This window comes from Nesoenas mayeri (genome assembly GCF_963082525.1).
Source record: "Nesoenas mayeri genome assembly, chromosome: W".
Classification (NCBI taxonomy): domain Eukaryota; kingdom Metazoa; phylum Chordata; class Aves; order Columbiformes; family Columbidae; genus Nesoenas; species Nesoenas mayeri.
Genome location: NC_137553.1, coordinates 623,114 through 642,525, shown reverse-complemented (window position 1 = coordinate 642,525; position 19,412 = coordinate 623,114). Strand labels below are relative to the sequence as shown.

The 19,412-nt window shown below is 42.8% G+C and overlaps 1 protein-coding gene across 1 annotated transcript in view; it reads right to left on the bottom strand.

Moving 5' to 3' along the window:
* Window positions 1-19,412, bottom strand: part of LOC308051448 (E3 ubiquitin-protein ligase RNF38-like) — a gene marked incomplete at both ends in the record, with an annotated part of 164,476 nt that overhangs the window by 114,245 nt on the left and 30,819 nt on the right. Inside the window, one exon of the mRNA XM_080361884.1 lies at window positions 5,469-5,535. Within this exon, the coding sequence (XP_080218010.1) occupies window positions 5,469-5,535 (67 nt within the window). The remainder of the gene's footprint in view (window positions 1-5,468; window positions 5,536-19,412) is intronic.

The window sequence follows — 19,412 nt, the reverse complement described above, 5'->3', positions numbered from 1 at the left end:
ACATACTGTGATACTGTGAACAGATCCTCCTAGAAGCTATGATAAGGTACATGGAGGACAGGGAGGTGATTCAAGACAGCCAGCACAGATTCACCAAGGGCAAGGCCTGCCTGACCAACCTATTGGCCTTCTTCAATGGAATAACTACATCAGTGGACAAAGAAAGTGCTACAGATGTCATCTATCTGGACTTCTGTAAAGCCTTTGACACGGTTCCCCACAACACCCTTCTCTCTAAATTGGAGAGGTATGTATTTGATGGGTGGACTGTTCAGTGGATGAGGAACTGGCTGGATGGTCGCACCCAGAGTGTAGTGGTCAATGGCACAATGTCTGGATGGACACCAGTGTACCTCAGGTGTCAGCACTAGGACCAGTACTGTTTAATGTCTTCATCAATGACATAGTGGGAGCAAGTGCACCGTCAGCAAGTTTGCAGATGACACCAAGCTGAGTGGTGCAGTTGACACGTCTGAGGGACAGGATGCCATCCAGAGGGACCTGGACAGACTCCAGAAGTGGGCCCATGGGAACCTCTTGAGGTTCAATAAGACCAAGTGCAAGGTCCTGCACCTATGTCAGGGCTACCCCCAGTATCAATACAGGCTGGGGGATGAAGGGATTGAGAGCAGCCCTGTGCAGAAGGACTTGGGGTACTGGCGGATGAAAGATTAGACGTGAGCCAGCAAAGTGCCCTTGCAGCCCAGAAGGCCAATCGTATCTTGGGCTGCATCAAAAGGAGCGTGGTCAGCAGGTCGAGGGAGGTGATTCTGTCCCTCCACTCTGCTCTGGTGAGACCCCACCTGGAGTACTGTGTTCAGCTCTGGAGCCCTCAGTACAGGAAAGACATGGACCTGCTGGAGAGGTTCCAGAGGAAGACCACCAAGATGATCAGAGGGCTGGAACAGCTCTCCTATGAGGACAGGCTGACAGAGTTGGGGTTGTTTAGCCTGGAGGAGACTTGTGGAGACCTGATTGTGGCCTTTCAGTACTTAAATGGAGCCTATAAGAAAGATGGGGACTGACTTTTTAGCAGAGCCTGTTACAACATGGCAAAGGGTGATGGTTTTAAACTAAAGGAGAGGTGATTCAGGTTAGACATGAGGAAGAAATTTTTTACACTGAGGGTGGTAAAACACTGGCCCAGGTTGCCCAGAGAGGTGGTAGATGCCACGTCCCTGGAGACATTCAAGGTCAGTCTGGATGGGGCTCTGAGCAACCAGATCTAGTTGAAGATGTCCCTGCTCATTGCACAGTGGTTGGATTAGATGGCCTTTGAAGGTCCCTTCCAACCCAAACTATTCTATGTTTCTATGAAAATGCGTTCTTCCTGTGATTTGGACTAGTTTTATTTTCATCAGCTTTTACAGCTTGGTGTTCTAATTTGATACAGAATCAATACCAATAAGAATGGTAGATTCTCCCCTCCTGCCTTCCAGCACATATGAAAACCAAAAAGGTTATAGTCCCTTTGTTCTGTCAACATGGAAATAGATCATAAGCCATGCAACTCAAAGAAAGTTATATAGTCTTCTGGAATTTAAATCTGATGTGTCTTCCCCTACCCTCCCAAAATTTTGTGACATGCCAAAAGTGCAATTCTCAACTGAGCTTAAAATTTTTTTAATTGAACATACATTATTACCTTCCCTGATTTTTCTCTTAACCCAACCACTAATAAAAATACATTAATGTAGCTCTGAAAGAAATTTACCACTGCTTGTTCCTCTCCTCCAAGAATTCTCTTGGAATATAGCTCACAAGGAACAGAAGAAATTTATGAATATGCAACATGTAAAAGGATGTAAAGAATCTTTATTTTGCTGCTTTCTACAAACATTACTACCAACAGTTATATTGGCAATGTGGCAAAACCTGTGGAATTTAAACTAACAGCAAAATAATTAATGCAGCTGGGCATAAAGCTTGTGCCTATGTATATACTCAGCCCACTTAGTCATCAATGGAATACTCCCAGGAATCCCCCAGACAGCTTCTGCCTAGGTAAGATAATTGACCAATTGATAAAGGACCCCCCTTTCCCAGCCATCCTGGCTTCATGTTGATAAGATTATCAATAGATTGACAGGAACTCCAGAGGCAATTCCTGCTTTGCACAGATAAAGTAACTAACTAATATATAGATGCTATTTGTATGTTTAGATATGCTTATTATTGCATAGGACAATAGTTAAGATGTACACAGTTAAGACAGTTCAACTAGTTAATTGAAAATGATCGTGCATATGCTAGAGCAGTATTGTAGGACCAGGAGCCAGCTACATTATGAGCATTTCACAGAATCACAGAATCCCAGAGTGTCAGGGGTTGAAGGGCCCTGGAAAGCTCATCCAGTGCAATCCCCCCATGGAACAGGAACACCCAGATGAGGTTACACAGGAAGGTGTCCAGGCGGGTTGGAATGTCTGCAGAGAAGGAGACTCCACAACCTCCCTGGGCAGCCTGGGCCAGGCTCTGCCACCCTCACCATGAAGAAGTTTCTTTTCATATTTAAGTGTTCCAGTTTGCACCCATTACTCCTTGTTCTACCATTGGTTGTCACCCAGAAGAGCCTGGCTCCATCCTCCTGACACTCACCCTTTCCATATTGATCCCCATGAATGAGTCCCCTCTGTGTCCTCTTGTCCAGCTCCAGAGCCCCAGCTCCCTCAGCCTTTCCTCACACGGGAGATGCTCCACTCCCTTCAGCATCTTGGTGGCTGCGCTGGACTCTCTGCAGCAGTTCCCTGTCCTGCTGGAACTGAGGGGCCACAACTGGACACAAGATTCCAGGTGTAGTCTCCCCAGGGCAGAGCAGAGGGGCAGGAGAACCTCTCTGACCTACTGACCACCCCCTTCTAACCCACCCCAGGTACCATTGGCTTCCTGGCCACAAGGGCCCAGTGCTGGCTCATGGTCACCCTGCTGTCCCCAGGACCCCCAGGTCCCGTTCCCCTACGCTGCTCTCTAATAGGTCATTCCCCAACTTATACTGGAACCTGGGGTTGTTCTGCCCAGATTCAAGACTCTACACTTGCCCTTATTATATTTCATTAAATTTCTCCCCGCCCAACTCTCCAGCCTGTCCAGGTCTCTGATGGCAGCACAGCTTCCAGTGTCAGCCACTCCTCCCAGCTTGGTGTCACCAGCAAACTTGCTGATAGTACCCTCTATTCCTTCATTTACAGAACAACAGTTTAGGGAGTCTCATGTGATCCAGCTGAAGATGCCATTACAAGGACCCTTGCAATTGAGACACCTGTCAACATCCAGACAACAACTGGCCATCCTGTTTGAGTGATTCCTCAAATGAGCATTACCCTTTGCAGAAGACTGCAATAAATCAGTTTCTTTAAATAACACTTAGTGTGTGAGTATGCAACAGCACACAGTGACTATACAACTGAATTCTGAGCACAGAATCTTCAACTCTAATACTTTTCTCTCTTCCACATTTCCACAGTCTGTTCCACACTTCTGATGTATCACCTAGAAGTGACCTTCACCCTGTCAAGTTTCCAAGACAGACAGCAAAGGCGTCCTATTGAAGAGGCCCATTACATAAGGCAAAGCTACAACATAATCTCTAACTTTCCTTGAAAATAGATCCAACACCATAGAAAAATAAAATAGTTTAAAGTAATTTGAATATTTTTTTCCTCCTTTCCAAGCTTTTCAGACCTTGAAAACACCATAAGGGAAAGTAACTGTCTTTACCATAGTGTATGACTGCCAGGGCCCAGAGTGTACCAACAGACTGCAACCTCTTCCCCCTCCTCACCAAGGGTTTGTCTGCCTGCACTCAAAGCCAGCTATGACATAGCACAGTTGTGTAATCTGGGATCAGACTGCTGAGAAAGAGCTGGGAAAAGCCTCAGTGCAGGGGCTACCCCTTTCACTCAGGAGCTGCATTTAAGTTCAGGCATTAGACCTTGGTCCTTCCCTGAGCTACACTGTAGGTATGCTATGTACACTTATACCTGGCCATGTACCTTGTTGATCTTGTCTTTGCCTTGCTGACTTGATTTATTGGTTTGACCTTGAACCTGTCTTGTCACTATGGCCTTGCTTATTACTGGACTGTAGCTGACCCTGGTCACTGTCACCAGACCTGCTCTGGTCTCCTTGTTCAGGTGCTGCAAGACTGCATCCCTTATTGTTGAGGACATTGCCTCTCCCTTGCTGTCACCCTCAGCTCCCCTGCTCTTGTGGAGCAGCCACTCTTGCTGTTCCCTGACAATGACCACCAAATCAACTGGAAACTTTAAATATTTTCTTTTATCAAGTTGTAACTAGCATGTTTGTCCAATATTTGAAAGATAACTAGGCTCCAAATCTGGACATACTTCCGAATAATTAAAAAATGAAGTCATTCTGAAAAGAAACTTGGTTTTGGAATGACCTGAAAATGCTATAAACAAACTGGTTCTTAAGTTATTCCACCAATTCAAAACACAAGGATTTGTGCAGTTATCAGAGCACTGACAGGCAGCTAGCATTTTGACTTCTAAGAAAGATTAATTAAATTTGACTAATACATGCCCTTTCCTAGGCTTACATAGCAGCAAGAAAGCTTATTATACAGTGTCGAACTTGAAAATACAGGGTGTTTCAAAAAGATGGGCCCAGATTCAAAGCAGTAGTGATTTTGAATTGAGTCCACCTTTTTGAAACACCCTGTAATGTAACATGTTACATATTGGACTAATGTTAATCAATTTGTGTTATTAAGGAGAGGAACTGTTAAGGAAAAACGCAAACAAGAACAGGAACATGAAGTAAGTCTTGACAGTAATTCAACCTGAAAACTTTTCCCTTCTGTATTCCACACATATATTACTGATATATCATATAGCCCACATATACATTACTGACATATCACTGAAAACAATTATTCCAATGCACATCTCTACAGACTGAAAGCAATCCAGTGTGTGAGCATGATCCCTTGCTAAAAGATTAGGAAAACACTTGGATGGTTCTACATAGGATGATATTTTAAAGCTACAGAAATGAACAGTAGGTTCCTGTCTGTAAAACCTGGAGTTTCCATCTCCAAATATAGAAAAGAAAGCCATTGCAAAAAAACTCTCTCAGCATTATTAACTAGCTCAAACCTCACAAGACACAAGTGATAGGAGTAAGACACATGCCCAATGTATTAACAATGACATCACCACTCTTTATTACTTGTGAGGGTCAGTATGGTATGGTCAGTATGGTAAACCACAAATATTTAGAATGTGAGCAAAAAGAAAGGTATGCTACAAGAAAATATCCCTTTAATCCACTAAAAATATTGTCTTGAGTGAAGTAAGTAGATATACTTTCTAAAAGGCTAAAGAGATTTCAAAGTGTAACACTGAAAGTTAGCTACTGGGCCTAGAAAACAAATACTTAGTACAGTAAAATCAATGTGATTCATTTAAAAATGCACCTTGTAAATGGAACACTTATACAAACCTCACCTTGTCACTGTCATTGCTACAAATGTGATCTTGATGGATTGACTGGCATTGAAGCGAAGTGCCAATGCTACCTACAAGAGAAGTGGGAGAGGAAGGGAAAAATTTGTTAAAATGAAAACCCAGTTCCTATGAACACTAAAAAGAAATACAGACAACTGTACCAGCAAGAAAGTATTTTACAGAGCAGAGATATTTACTTGTCAAACATCTATATCAAACAGTTCTTATATTCAAGACTATAAGCAGCAGAGAGACATTTTTCAGTGTGCCAACAATAACTTCACCCAAATTAATTTTTTTAGTTCTTAAAGATAACAAAATTAGCACTGGTTCATCAATCCCAAACAAACATATACAGTAAAATACATATGCACAAACTTAATTAAGAACTAAGCTGTACTGAACCAAAATAATTAGATGCTGGGAACAGCTTATGGCTAACATGCAAATGAATACATGTACAGAGCCTGTACACAGTGGGAAAAAGGAGCCTCCCTCTTCTCATTGAGCAAAGACACTTAAAAAAAAAAAAAGTGGAAAAACCAGTCTCATTTGTAAAGCTGCATTACTACATGGTTTCCTTGCAAAAGATGTACCTAAAGCTTTTCCCTATCAATTTCTCACTGTTTTTGAAGTTTTGAAATGTGGATAATTTTATTTTGTAATTTCACATACAGCATTTTTTATATGTCTTTGTGGTTCACATTGCTTTAGACCATAAGATGACTGATCAAAGATCTTGTAAGAATGCTTGACAAAATACACACCAGGCACAGGCAGAAAGCATTGCCAGTGTACTGTCTCCTTAGACACCTCTTCCAACACAGTTATTTGGAAAAAAAATTGTAATGTGTCATTGCTTATTGCCATCACTACTTTAGTTAAACAAAAATTTATCAGATATTAAAATTGCTTTCAGTATGTTTTCTTGCTTTTAAAGTAGAAAGTCAAGAATCATATGTGAGCTTCAGTTAATTGGTGAGTACATTCACTTTGCTGTAATCTTATTTTGTTCAAGGACATGATCTTCAAAGTTACTTTTTTGGAAAATTTTTAATCCTTCCATTTTCAAATGGAAAGAATGCTTAAGAGCATGTTTTTTGATTATGCACTCCCTATTCAAGTAATCCCATAACTGTATTTTAGGAAAGAAAAAAATAGTTAACAAAATTGGTAGAATCTCCCTGTTAGTTGCAGGGAGACTTCACACATTATTTTAATACACTGAAATTGTTGAATTATTACAGACTACTTAAGTAGTACATAAATGTAATAAATGGTCATTAAATCTAGATAGATTTTTGGCTTGAACCTAAAAAATTGATACCAGTTGCAAACTATAAAAACTGATCCAGCTGTCACAGCTCCTTATTTAAAACCATTAGCATGTGTGCTCACAAGCAGGCTTTGAAGTTAATCTAGATTTCTGTGGTGGGTTAAGATTGCCTGTCTGTCTGCCAGGTGCCCACCAGGCTGCTCTCTCACTCCCTCTCCTCAGCAAGACAGGGGAAGCTTGTGGGTTGAGGTGAGGACAGTTAGAAGACTCACTAATTACTGTCATGGGCAAAACAGGCTGAACTTGGGGAAATTTAATTTATTGCCAAATAGAAATAGAGTAGGATAGTGGAAAAACAAACAAACAAAACCCAACCATAATCAACCATAAACAAACAAAACAACAAACAAACAAAACAACCTAAAAGCACTTTTCCCTCATCCCCCTTCTTCCCAGGCTCAACTTCTACCTCCTGCCCTCCAGCTCTGCAGTAGGACATCTCACTGTCCACTCCTCCAACCCATACTTCCTGAGCTTGCCTATGAAGATGTTGTGGGACACAATGTCAAAAGCCTTGCTGAAGTCAAGGTAGAAAACATCCACTGCTCTCCCCTTGTCTACCCAGCCAGTCATGCCATCATAGAAAGCTATCAGGTTGGTCAAACATGATTTGCCCTTTGGTCAATCCATGCTGACTACTTCTGATGACCTTCTTTTCCTCCACATGCTTGGAGATGACACCCAGAATGAGCTGTCCCATCACCTTTTCAGGAGTGGAGGTGAGGCTGACTGGCCTGTAGTTTCCCGGGTCCTCCTTCTTGCCCTTTTTGAAGACTGGAGTGACATTGGCTTTCTTCCAGTCCTCAGACATCTATCTTGTTCTCCAAGACCTTTTCAAGATGATGGAGAGCAGCTTAGCAATAACGTCTGCCAGCTCTCTCAGCACTCGAGGAAAACAGAAGATTAAGTAATACGTTGTTTAGAAGCAGAGCGCTTAGCTTATGTTTTACTAGTAATTAATAGATGTATTGTGAGTAAGAAACTAATCAATTATAACTAACTAACTTCATCAATTATTTCTTAGTATAGATGTATTGTATGTTAAAAATTTTCAAAAATTGTAATTAATATGTAATAATTGTGTGAATATAAGCAACACAAGTGCATCCAGTCATTGGAGCACTTATGGAGAATAATTCCCAGTGATCCCCAGTGCTGTCAATAAAGAATGCTGCTTAACAGTATAATTGACTCTGCTGGTAAGTTTATTTCTTTGTTCCAGGGAGATGGGGGAGTTACAGTCAGTACATAACAGTTCCTCTCTGCAGCTCCTTACTCCTCATGCTTTTCCACTGTTCCAGCATGGGTCCTCTCTATGGGCTGCAGTCCTTCAGGAAAAAAAATTGTTCCTGCTTGGGTTCTCCACAGGCCACAATTCCTATCGGGGGGTACTCCATGGGCTGCAGGGGAATCTCTAGCACCTGGAACACCCCCCCCCTTCTTTGACCTTGGTGTTCCCTCTACTGTTTCTCAATCTTTTTTCTCTCTTCCGCTGCCTGTCTGGTGGTTTTGCCCTTGCTTAAATGTTTTTACAGAGGTGCCACCAACTTTGCTGACTGTCTCATCTTTGGCCTGCAGTAGGTCTATTGGGGAAGCTGGCTGGAACTGGCTGTGTCTGGCACAGGGCAGCCTTTGACCTCTTCTTACAGAGGCCACCCCTGCAGCATACCTCCCTGCCAAAACCTTGCCAAGTAAACCAAATACAATTTGTCACATGAACATTTTCCTATGCAAAACATCCCAATAAATTAGCTATTTTTTAAACACACTGTCCACGAATGTTTGTGCAACACATCCTTAGAGTCAAGAGCGATTAGTGTGGATCACAGCAGAAAGAGGAAGCCAACAGATGCAGCAGTTTGTGCAGCAGTTTCTGGGCTCTGCTTCTCTGAGGTCTTCTTGAGATCTCTTTGCATTTCTGGGCACTTTCTATGGGATCTGGAAACTCCTGGGAACCCTCAGAGGAAATTCAGGGTTCCTGGTGCTGTCCATTGAGGCTAATGATAAGGTAAGGTCAGCTCCTAACAAAGTCAGCTGTCCTCATCAAACGGTGCCCACAGCCTTTGCTCTAGCTGACCCCTGATTAGGGAAGGTCAAGCACCTTTTTAGCTGCTGCTGGGGAGAGGCCTAAATAGCTCCCAGACTGTGGTGAAGAGAGCAACTAGGTGTGGCAGTTTGTATAACAGGGCACAGGTCTTGGACATCTTTGACAGATCATGGAGAACAGGAGAGGTGCCTGAGGACTGGAAGAAAGCTAATGTTACTCCAGTCTTGAAGAAGGGCAAAAAAGAGGACCCAGGAAACTACAGGCCTTTTCAAGATGATGGAGCACAACTTAGCAATAATATCTGCCAGCTGTCTCAGCACTTGTGGGTGCATCCCATTGGGGCCTGTGGATTTGTGAGTATCCAGTTTGCTGAAATGATTTCTAACCTGATCCCCTTCAACCAAGGGAAAGTCTTCCTTTCTCCAGGCTTTCTGTCTTACCTCCAGGGTCTGGGATTCCTGAGGGCCAGTCTTAGCAGTAAAGACAGATGCAAAGAAGGTATTCAGTAACTCTGCCTTCTCTGTATCCTCCGTCACCAGAGCACTCACCTCATTCAGCAGCGAACCTACATTTTCCCTAATGTTCCTTTTGCTGCTGCTGCTAGTCTTTGCTAACAAACTGACTAGACTTATAAGGGGAGCTTTAAACTGGATTTATCAGGGGAAGGGGATGGAGTTTTGAGTAACAAAGACTCAGGGCCTGCTGATGCATTAGGAACTGTGGGAATGGCAGGACGTACGGCTCCAGCCACCCGAATGATAAAGGAAGATCAATAGTAACATGGCCATCTGGACGGTCCAAGTAGACTAATACTAACATGATTAAATGACAGCAATCAGTCAAAACAAGGTGGCCTTGACAGGTTACACAAGATTGTGTGTTTGTAAGGAGTGATAGCCCAGGCTAGTGAGAATGACATCTTGGGCCGGAACGCTGGATGTATGTCATGTGAGTGTTGGGCCTGGGTGTGTGTATTTGGAATAACATTTTTTTTTTTAAAAAAAAACATCCTGTTTAACCTCTTGGTCCAGGCCCATATCTGTAAAGCTATAAATGGAGAAAGGCTAATTAAAGAAGGCTCAGCTCTGCCTGGCTCTGCTCTCACTGCTAACAAGAACTCTGTGTCAGTGTGTCTCTGTCTGCATTTCTGTATGCGTGTCTGTATGTATGTGTCATTCTCATCACTGCAAGGAACCAACAGGGAAATATCAGAAATGCTACAAAGGGATTAGGGCTTGTTCCTCCAAAAAGGTGACTGGGTCAGCAGCCCAACTGAAGTGCCTCTACACCAATGTACACAGATTTGGGTAACAAACAGGAGGAGCTGGAAGCCATTGTGCAGCTAGAAAGCTATGATATAATTGCAGTCACTGAATCTTGGTGGGATGAATCACACAACTGGAGCGCTGCAATTGACAGATATAAACTGTTCAGAAGGGACAGGTAAGATAGGAGGGGCAAGGGAGTTGCCCCCATGTAAAAAAAAAAATAAAATAAAAAAAATTGATTGACTGCACAGAGCTGTCTTTGAAAAACAGCGATGAAGAGGTTGAGAGCTGAAGGGTAAAAATTAGGGACCAAGCTGACAAAGGAAGTCTTGTTGCTGGTGTTTACTACAAGCTGCCCAATCAAGGGGAGCCTGTTGAAGCAGCATCCTTACTTCAACTACAGGAAGCATCATGCTTGCAGGTTCTGATCCTGCTGGGGGACTTCAGTCACCCTGACTCCTCCTGGAAAAGCAGCACAGCAAGCTATTGGAGTGCACTGAGGAGAAGTTCTTAATCCAGGTAATAGACAGCCCAACCAGTGGAGAAGTATTACTTGACCTGTTGCTCACCAACACAGATGAACTAATTGGAGAGGTCAAGATTGGTGGTAGCCTGGGCTGCAGCGATGATGCCCTGGTGGAATTCACAGTCTTGAGGCATATGGACCAGGTGAAGAGTAAAGTCAAGATCCTGAATTTCAGGGTTTCAGGAGAGCAAACTTTCACTTGTTTAAGGAATTAGTGGATGGGACCCCCCTCCCCCCCCCAGGAAACTGCCCTCAGAGATAAAGGAGCTGAACAGAGTTGACAGCTCATTAAGGACATTTTTCTTAGAGCACAAGAGCTCTCAATTCCCATGTGTAAGAAATCAGGCAAGGAAGGCAGGAGGCTAGCATGGCTGAGTAAGGACCTCTTGGTCAAACTAAACTGTAAGAAGGAAATGCACAGGCAGTGGAACCAGGGACACGTATCCTGGGAAGAATATAGGGATGCTGCCTGAGAGTGTAGGGATGAGATCAGGAAGGTTAAGGCAATGCTGGAGCTGAATTTGGCAAGGGATATGAAGAATAATAAGAAGGGCTTTTAGAGTTACAAAGTCAGAAAGGTACTTTTCTAGGTACAAAGTCAGAAAATGAGATAGGGGACCTGGTGACAACCAACATGGAGAAGACTGAGGTGCTCATCAGCTTTTTTTGCCTCTGTTTTCACTGGCAATTGCTCTTCATACATCTCTCGAGACCCTGAATCTCAAGGCAGGGACTAGGGGAATGAAGTCCCTCCCATCATAGGAGAAGATCAGGTTTGAGACCACCTGAGGAACCTGAACATACACATGGGACGTGACAAGATGCATCCCAGGGTCTGAAAGGAATTGGCAGATGTAGGCACTAAGCCGCTTTCCATCATATTTGAAAAGTCATGGCAGTCAGGCGAAGTCCCCAGAGACTGGAAAAAGAGAAACATCACACCCATTTTTAAAAAGGGTAAAAAAGACAACCCTGGGAACTGCTGATGAGTCAGCCTCACCACTGTGACTGGTAAGATCATGGAATGGATCCACCTGGAAGACATGTTAAATCATGTGAAAGAAAGGGAGGTGATCAGAGACAGCCAACATGGCTTCTTCGCCAAAGGCAAGTTGTGCCTGACTAGTCTTGTGACTTTCTGTGATGGAGTGACTGCATTGGCGGAGAAGGGAAGAGCTAAGGATGCCATCTACCTGGAGTTCTGTAGGGCCTTTGGCATGGTCCCACCAAACATCCTTGTTTCTAAATTGGAGAAATATCTGTTTGATGGATGGACTGTTAGATGGATAAGGAATTGGCTGGATGACTGTGTCCAATGAGTTACAGTCAATGACTCAATGTCCAAGTGGAAACTAGTAATGAGTGGTGCTCCTCAGAGATCTGCACTGGGACCAGTACTGTTTAATCTCTTCATCAATGATATAGTGGGATCAAGTGTACTCTCAGCAAGTTTGCAGATGACACCAAGCTGAACAGTGCAGTTGATACACTTGAGGGACAAGATGCCATCCAGAGGGACCTGGACAGGCTTGAGGAGTGGGCCCGTGAGAACCTCCTGAAGTTCAACAAGGTCAAGTGCAAGGTCCTGCACCTGGGACAGGGCAACCCCCAATATCAATCTAGTCTGGGGGATTAAGGGATTGAGAGCAGCCCTGCAGAGAAGGACTTGGGGTACTGGTGCATGGAAGACTGAATATGGGCCAGCAATGTACTGTTAAATTACTGTTTAATCTCTTCATCCATGACATAGTGGGATCAAGTGTACTCTCAGCAAGTTTGCAGATGATGCCAAGCTGAGTGGGTGCAGTTGATTTGCTTGAGGGAAGGGATGCCATCCAGAAGGACCTTGACAGGCTTGAGAAATGGGCTCATGTAAACCTCATCAAATTCAGCAAGGCTGTTACCGTTTAACCCCAGCTAGCAATCAAAACCACGATAGCTGCTCTCTCACTCTCTTCCCCTCTCCAAATATGGGAGAGAATGGAAAGGGAGGAACTCATGGACTGAGATAAACAGAGTTTAATAAAATAACAAAATAATACTAATATACTACTACTACTATATATATATATATATATATATAATGGAAATACAAAATAAAAGATACTGAATGCAGTTCTTCACAAACATCATCTGAGCTGAGCAGTCAGTCATGGGAAGAGAGCACTCTGGTCCCCAACAGCTGATCCCAGAGAGAGCGAGAAGACCAAAATGTTAGGAAGGCCCAGAGGCCCTCTGGAAAATGGCAGAATAGCAAAAGGCTGAACTAAAAGAATTCCTGAAAAGAACTCAACTGAAATGGAGCAGAACTGGAATGGGTCTCCCTGAGCCGGAAAGCCTGACTCTCATTAAATATGAAGCATGATGCTAACGTCATGGAATATTCTCATTGACCAGTCTGGATGGCAGTCAAGGTCTGCCCTATCTATGCCCCCCTTCCTAGCTGCCTCACGCCTGCAGATAGAGAGCCCAGAAAGACCTTGGTGCCTAGACAACAGCTAAGACACAAATAAGTTCTGACATTCCCTTTGTTCCAACTCAAAAACACTGGAAAGTTACTTGACGAAAACCATTACCTGTCCTGGGGTGTTGTCTTCTTGTTCTCAAACTAAATCCAAACGATGACCATGCTAGCTATGAAAAAGAAGTTTCTAACTGCGTGAAGAAAATAAACTCAATTTCAGTCAAACCAGCACGAAGGCCAAGTGCAAGGTCCTGCACCTGGCTCGGGCCAATCCCAAATATCAGTACAGACTGTGGGATGAATGGATTGAGAGCACTCCTGCAGAGAAGGATTTGGGCATACTGGTGGATGAAAAATTGGACAAGAACCGGAATGTGCACTTGTAGCCCAGAAAGCCAGTTATATCCTGGGTTGCATAAAAAGAAGCATGACCAGCAGGTTGAGGGAGCTGATTCTCCCCCTCTACTTCACTCTGTTGAAACCCCACCTGGAATACTGCATCAAGTTCCGGGCCCCCCAGTACAAGAAAGACACGGACCTGTTAGAGTGGGTCCAGAGGAGGACCGCAAAAATGATCAGAGGGCTGGAACACCTCTCCTATGAGGACAGGCTGACAGAGTTGGGGTTGTTCAGCCTGGAGAAGAGAAGGCTCCAGGGAGACCTTATTGCAGCCTTTCCATATGTTAAGGGGGCTTATAAGAAAGACAGAGAAAGACTTTTTGCCAGGGTCTGTAGTGACAGGACAAGGGGCAACAGTTTTAAACTGAAACAGTGTAGATCTAGATTGGATAAAAGGAATACATTTTTTATGATGAGGGTGGTGAGACACTGGAACAGGTTGTCCAGAGAAGCTATGAATGCTCCATCATTGGAAGTGTTCAAGGTCAGGTTGGATAGGGCTTTGAGCAACCTGATCTAGTGAAGCTGTCCCTGCCCATGGCAGGGGGCTTGGACCTTTGAAGGTCCTTTCCAACTCAAATCATTCTATGAGTCTATGATCTAAGTTATAACTAGCCTTAAAAGTTCTGCTCATTTCCATGTTTTGAGGGAAGCCTTATGCTCTGGAGTGAAAACTCATCTTCTGACCTATGAAGGCATCACCCAGAGACAGAGTTTCCAGTAAAAGCAGACCTCTTTTCTGTGAAGTTACATGTCCAAAATATACTGTGAGTCACTAAAGTTTGAACTCTCAGGAATCAAGGTGGTGATAGGGAGAAGAGAAAATCACTTCATGGAAGTGCTCAATTTCACTTCCAGCTCTACACATCCAGGAACAAGACCCCAAATTTAAATTCTTTCAACTGCTTTTTTAGTCAGCCACCAGAATATCTGGCATTTCTTTTATGTTTCTGACCATTAAAAGTGCAAATCAAAAAGAACTTTGGAAAAATAAGCATCAATTCTCTTTTGTAAATGGGTGGGAATAGCGCAAGAATGGCAAGGATAATTGTAAATACACTCAAGCAACTGCAGCTGGGGTGTAGAAAAACACATAAATCACAAGTAGAACCACTGCTTAGATAACAGGCCTGCCAAAAAAGTCGAAAAGGCACCTTATCATACATCCTTGAGATTGCTTTGGCATGCTCAGCAGTTGCTAGAAACAGCCATCCCATGGTTTGCAAAAAGGTCAAGGACTGGGGAGGCTGTGCCGGTGACTCCCAGCATTCATTCTGGGACGGTCTAGTAGGGAGCGCTGGACACCCCCACACCCCCCCCCCCCCACCCCCGTGGGTACTTATCTGGCTAAATTGGCTCTGCTGGACACATGCCCTGAGACTGATGAGGTGCTGATTACCCCCCAGGCAATTGAAACGGCTATGCGCATGTTGGTGTGGAAAACTGCATAGTCATTGAATTCTTCTTGCAAGTTAGTGGGGAGATTGGGATGGTTATTCATTACCGGTCTTAGAGCTCTTGACTGTGAAGTTGTTACATTGCAGAGTAAAATAAGAGAATAGGAAAAGGAGGTTGGGATTTTACTGGATGCAAAGGTGATCTCACAAGAAATAATTACTGTTCAAGCAGAGCAGTGCTGTGAGCTGCAAGATAATGTAGACCGGTTGGTAGCCTGTATTGCTAAGAAACAAAGGGATAAATATGGAAAGAGTAAGTTTCTGAGTTCTCAGATTCGTGCTCTCACCACAAAATGATCTTGGAGTCCAGAGGAATGGGATGGAAATATTTGCAGTGAATCCTCAGACCCCAATATTGAGTTTGAATTGAGGGAGGTGGTGGGAGCACAACCCCCCAAATGATGCGGCAGCAGGAACAAGCAGATGTGGGGGGGAGCAGGTTGTGCATACTTACACTCTGAAAGAGTTAAGGGAATTTTCAGAGATCTCTCAACAGAAGAGTGGGGAAGGAATACTGGCACGGGTTTTGCCAGCTTGGGATAGTGGAGCTGCATCTATCCATTTATTAGCAGATGAAAAAATGTATTAAGCCCTGTAGCCAATGATGATCAGATACGACAAGGGTGTGCTCAGCTGCAAACTGTCAGAGGTCCGGACAGGCAAGATATTATTGCACCTACGCTATATCACTGTTTGTGTGTAGCAGATTTAACAGCATATGCTGAACCTGTTGAATCTGTGTTGTCCCATGGAAATTGGTGCACAATGGAGGAAAGTATTGATTTAGTGCGGCAGATGGGGGTGGCATACACATTGATTATGGGATCTGATCTGGACGGGGTAGCAGTGACAAAAAGTATTAAAATGTAGCTTTTGAGAGGGGTGCCTGCCTCAGTGAAACCCGTGGCTATATCAGCAGTGACAAGTGCTACAGGTAATGCAGGCACTCTAGCAAATACCTTGAGGGGAATTTGGGCTTTAATTTCAGAACCCTCTGTTTGGGTGGTGAATAATGGCATGTATAATTGCATATATACTTGTTTTGACTATCTACACATTTGGATACTAGGAGAAATTTCCAGAGGTGGTGCATTTGTGCCATCTAAACCCAGGTGAATCTACTTCGGGAGAAAAACTGTTAGTCACTCAATAACATGGACCTCACATTTACATATGTATGTGCATGTATATATATATGTGTGTATATATATATACACACACACACAAACAACACATGCTATCAGGGTCCCGAGTATGTCAACAGGCCTTAGTTGCCCTGATCAGCCTCACCTGGGACCTCTAACCCATAACCCCTGCCCATGGCCCCAGGACCTCCATTTAAACTCAGGCCTGGGCCTTTACTTGCTGTTCAAGCTACATTGATGGACCCCCTGTTTCAACTTGTATTATAGTTGTGCTTGTCTATGAAGCTTGAGCTATAGACTGATTTCCCAGCTTGACTTTAGACCACGCTCATCACCACAAACTTGTCTGGTGATATGGACTCTCAGTTGATCCTAGCTTCTATCTCCAGACTTGCCTTTCTTGGGTGTTTGTGCTGGGTCAGCTGAGATAGGGTTAATTTCCACAGGAAGCTGGAGGATGGCACAGCCAGGACAGCTCACCCAGAACTAGCCAAAGGGATATTCAATACCATATAAGGTTATGCTCAGTTATAAAAGGGGGGCTGGTCAGGGGGGAGTCTCCTGCTGCAAGGGAGTGTGGTGGTCTGGGATGTTCTAGGTTCTCTCTGGAACACGTGGTTCAGTGCTGTTGTGTTTCCAGTGCTAGCTGCTGTCCAGGATGGTGGGAGGTTTCCACGCAGACTGTCATCAGGAATCCACTTGCTGCTTTGGAGGAGGCAAGCTCCGGTTTTGGAATTACCACCTGGTGAGAGGTTGCACTGTGTATCCATCGCTTTGTATATTTTTTCATTATTGTTGTTGTTGCTTATTTGTTTGGTTTTATTTCTTTTTCCTTTTTTTCACTAAACTACAACAGTGTTGTGGGACAGGGCCCTAGCTGTAGAGGACCTTGCCCTCCCAAACTTATTATCATGCTTGGATCCATGTTCCTTAGGGAAGTTGTCTCCAAGCTTTTTTATCACACACCCCATCAATAATTTTTTCTGAGCATGTGCTCCCAATATATGTATATGTATTTTCATGTACTACTGTACTAATATATTATGTACATTATAAAACATACACAGAAAAAAATTTAAAAGTATGAGATAAATATGAAAAGAACAATATTGTTCTGCACTCACTATAGAAAAAAAAATGTTTTTCAGTGAGAGGACTGCAATTGAATATACTTCATTATTTTTTAAAATCTTGGTTTATCACTGTGATACAATGATTCAAAGGTCTAGTTCTAAGTTCAGTTTATTTCACTACTTGGTTTTAATTGTTGTCATAGCTGAAAAAGTTACCTCAGAAAGAAACATACATAGGTCCAAATGGAAGAAGTGCATCACTGGCTGTGCTTACTAAATCATGGTACTCATTTTTCCATCCCATCTACCAGTTACATAAAATATTTCTTAAAATTGTGAAAGACAAGGTGCTAACTGCAGTACCACAACCTAGAAGAATCAACACTACCTGAGGCTATGAGCTTTTACCTCAGAGTCAGTGTGTCCTGAAGACCCAACCTAAGCCAGTGCTTACCAGCTGAGAATACCCCATACTGATGATAAAACAATAGAAGATTTACCCTTCAAAAAAAACCAGGCATATAACCACAGCCAGAACAGCAATTGACCAGAATCCAGTATAGCCCCCACACACCTGCATGTGACATCAGGTTAGAACAGTGAAGATTAACACACCACTGACCATATGTCCACACCACCTGCATAGGACAAGTATGTACCGATTACATGAGCAATAGTAACTGATTAGCCCACCCCTTAACATGAGTAATTTGATTGGTCTACACAACTGTATTGTAACATATAAAAACTCTGCTTTCCTCTATATTGGGTCCTCCATGCATTAGGCTGGGGCACCACTATGCACATACCTAAAATCAAAGAATAAATTCCCCAGATAATTCTATACTAAATATCCTTGCTTCCTTCCTCAGCCTGCGAAGAACTGACTTTTAAAAAATTTGACTGGTAAATTTTCATCTTCTTTGATGATATCAATCTGTTGTTTTTGCAAACTAGTCAGAAGATGCTGCATTTTTATGTTTTTGACAAATGGGTTCAAAACCCACTGAAACTCTTCCTTGGGAAATTTTTAATTAGGCTACAAAATTTTGTTTCCAAGTTTAAGTGTACAGATATGGCAGGTTTTATAGGTGACATGCATTGTTTTCAGCATCAAAGTCACATAATTTCCAAACAGCTGTTTTCCAAATGCTCTCTTCACAGCATGAGTTTGTTTTGAAAAGCAGTTACTTTCTCAGTTTTTGTTTAAATGTCACCTTCACCTTGAAGGAACACGTAAAGCATGTTCATTTTTTTTAAATATCTGCTAGGTAGCATGCTAATGGCAGCCACTTGTCATCACAGGAAAGGTCAGCAAAATTGGAACATGTCTTTTTGTAAAAGAAAAATGCACAACTCATTTTTAAGTTTGACAACTCTTTTAAACAGTTTGCTGTAAGATAACCAGTGAACCTCTGTGCGGTACAAAAGATTTCCATGGTCACTCCCCATCTCATTACAAGTATTGTAAAGATTCTACTATTTACAGGTCTTGTTTTTATAAAATTAACCATATTGATGTCATCGTGTAGCACTTTGTGCTCTTCTGGCTCCGATAGTTTTGCTGCAATAGCTTGCCTATGAACGAGGCAGAGGATGAGTTTCATGTGTGGTGCTATGTTTGCAACCATATCCCAGAATCCTTTTTTTTTTTTTTAAATTCCAGTCAAAGCAGTTGTTCCATCAGCGGTTACACTACACAGCTTTACCATAAAGCATTGTTTTTTATTAAAGATGTCATTTACTGTTGAGAATTTATGTCCTCCTGTGCATCTTTCCTTTAGTGACTCACAAAAAAGTAGTTCATGTATTTCATTCTTGAAACAGAATCTAAATAATACTGTAAGCTGAGACATGTTAAAAACATCTGTACTTTCATCCAACTGCATAGCAACCCTCCCACACTGTGTAATTTGTTCTAATACCTGTTTCTTCAAATCTTCAGCAATGTTTTCTATGTGCCTTCATTTCCTGACAAAGGCATACATTTTAGTTTGTTGCCATATTGTTTTCCATGCATTATTTCAGCCATTCTTACTGAGGAAGAACAAGTGTTTCCCCAATGACACATGGCTTTTTGTCTTTCATTCTTGAGTACAAAACCCCAACAGAGGTTTCTAAACATTTGTCATTAACTTTTGTGAAATTTTGTGAAGTACTGAACTGAGTATTGCATGACTTGAAACATTGTTGAAAAAACTGTAGCGGTTTGTCTTAATGTTCTGGATG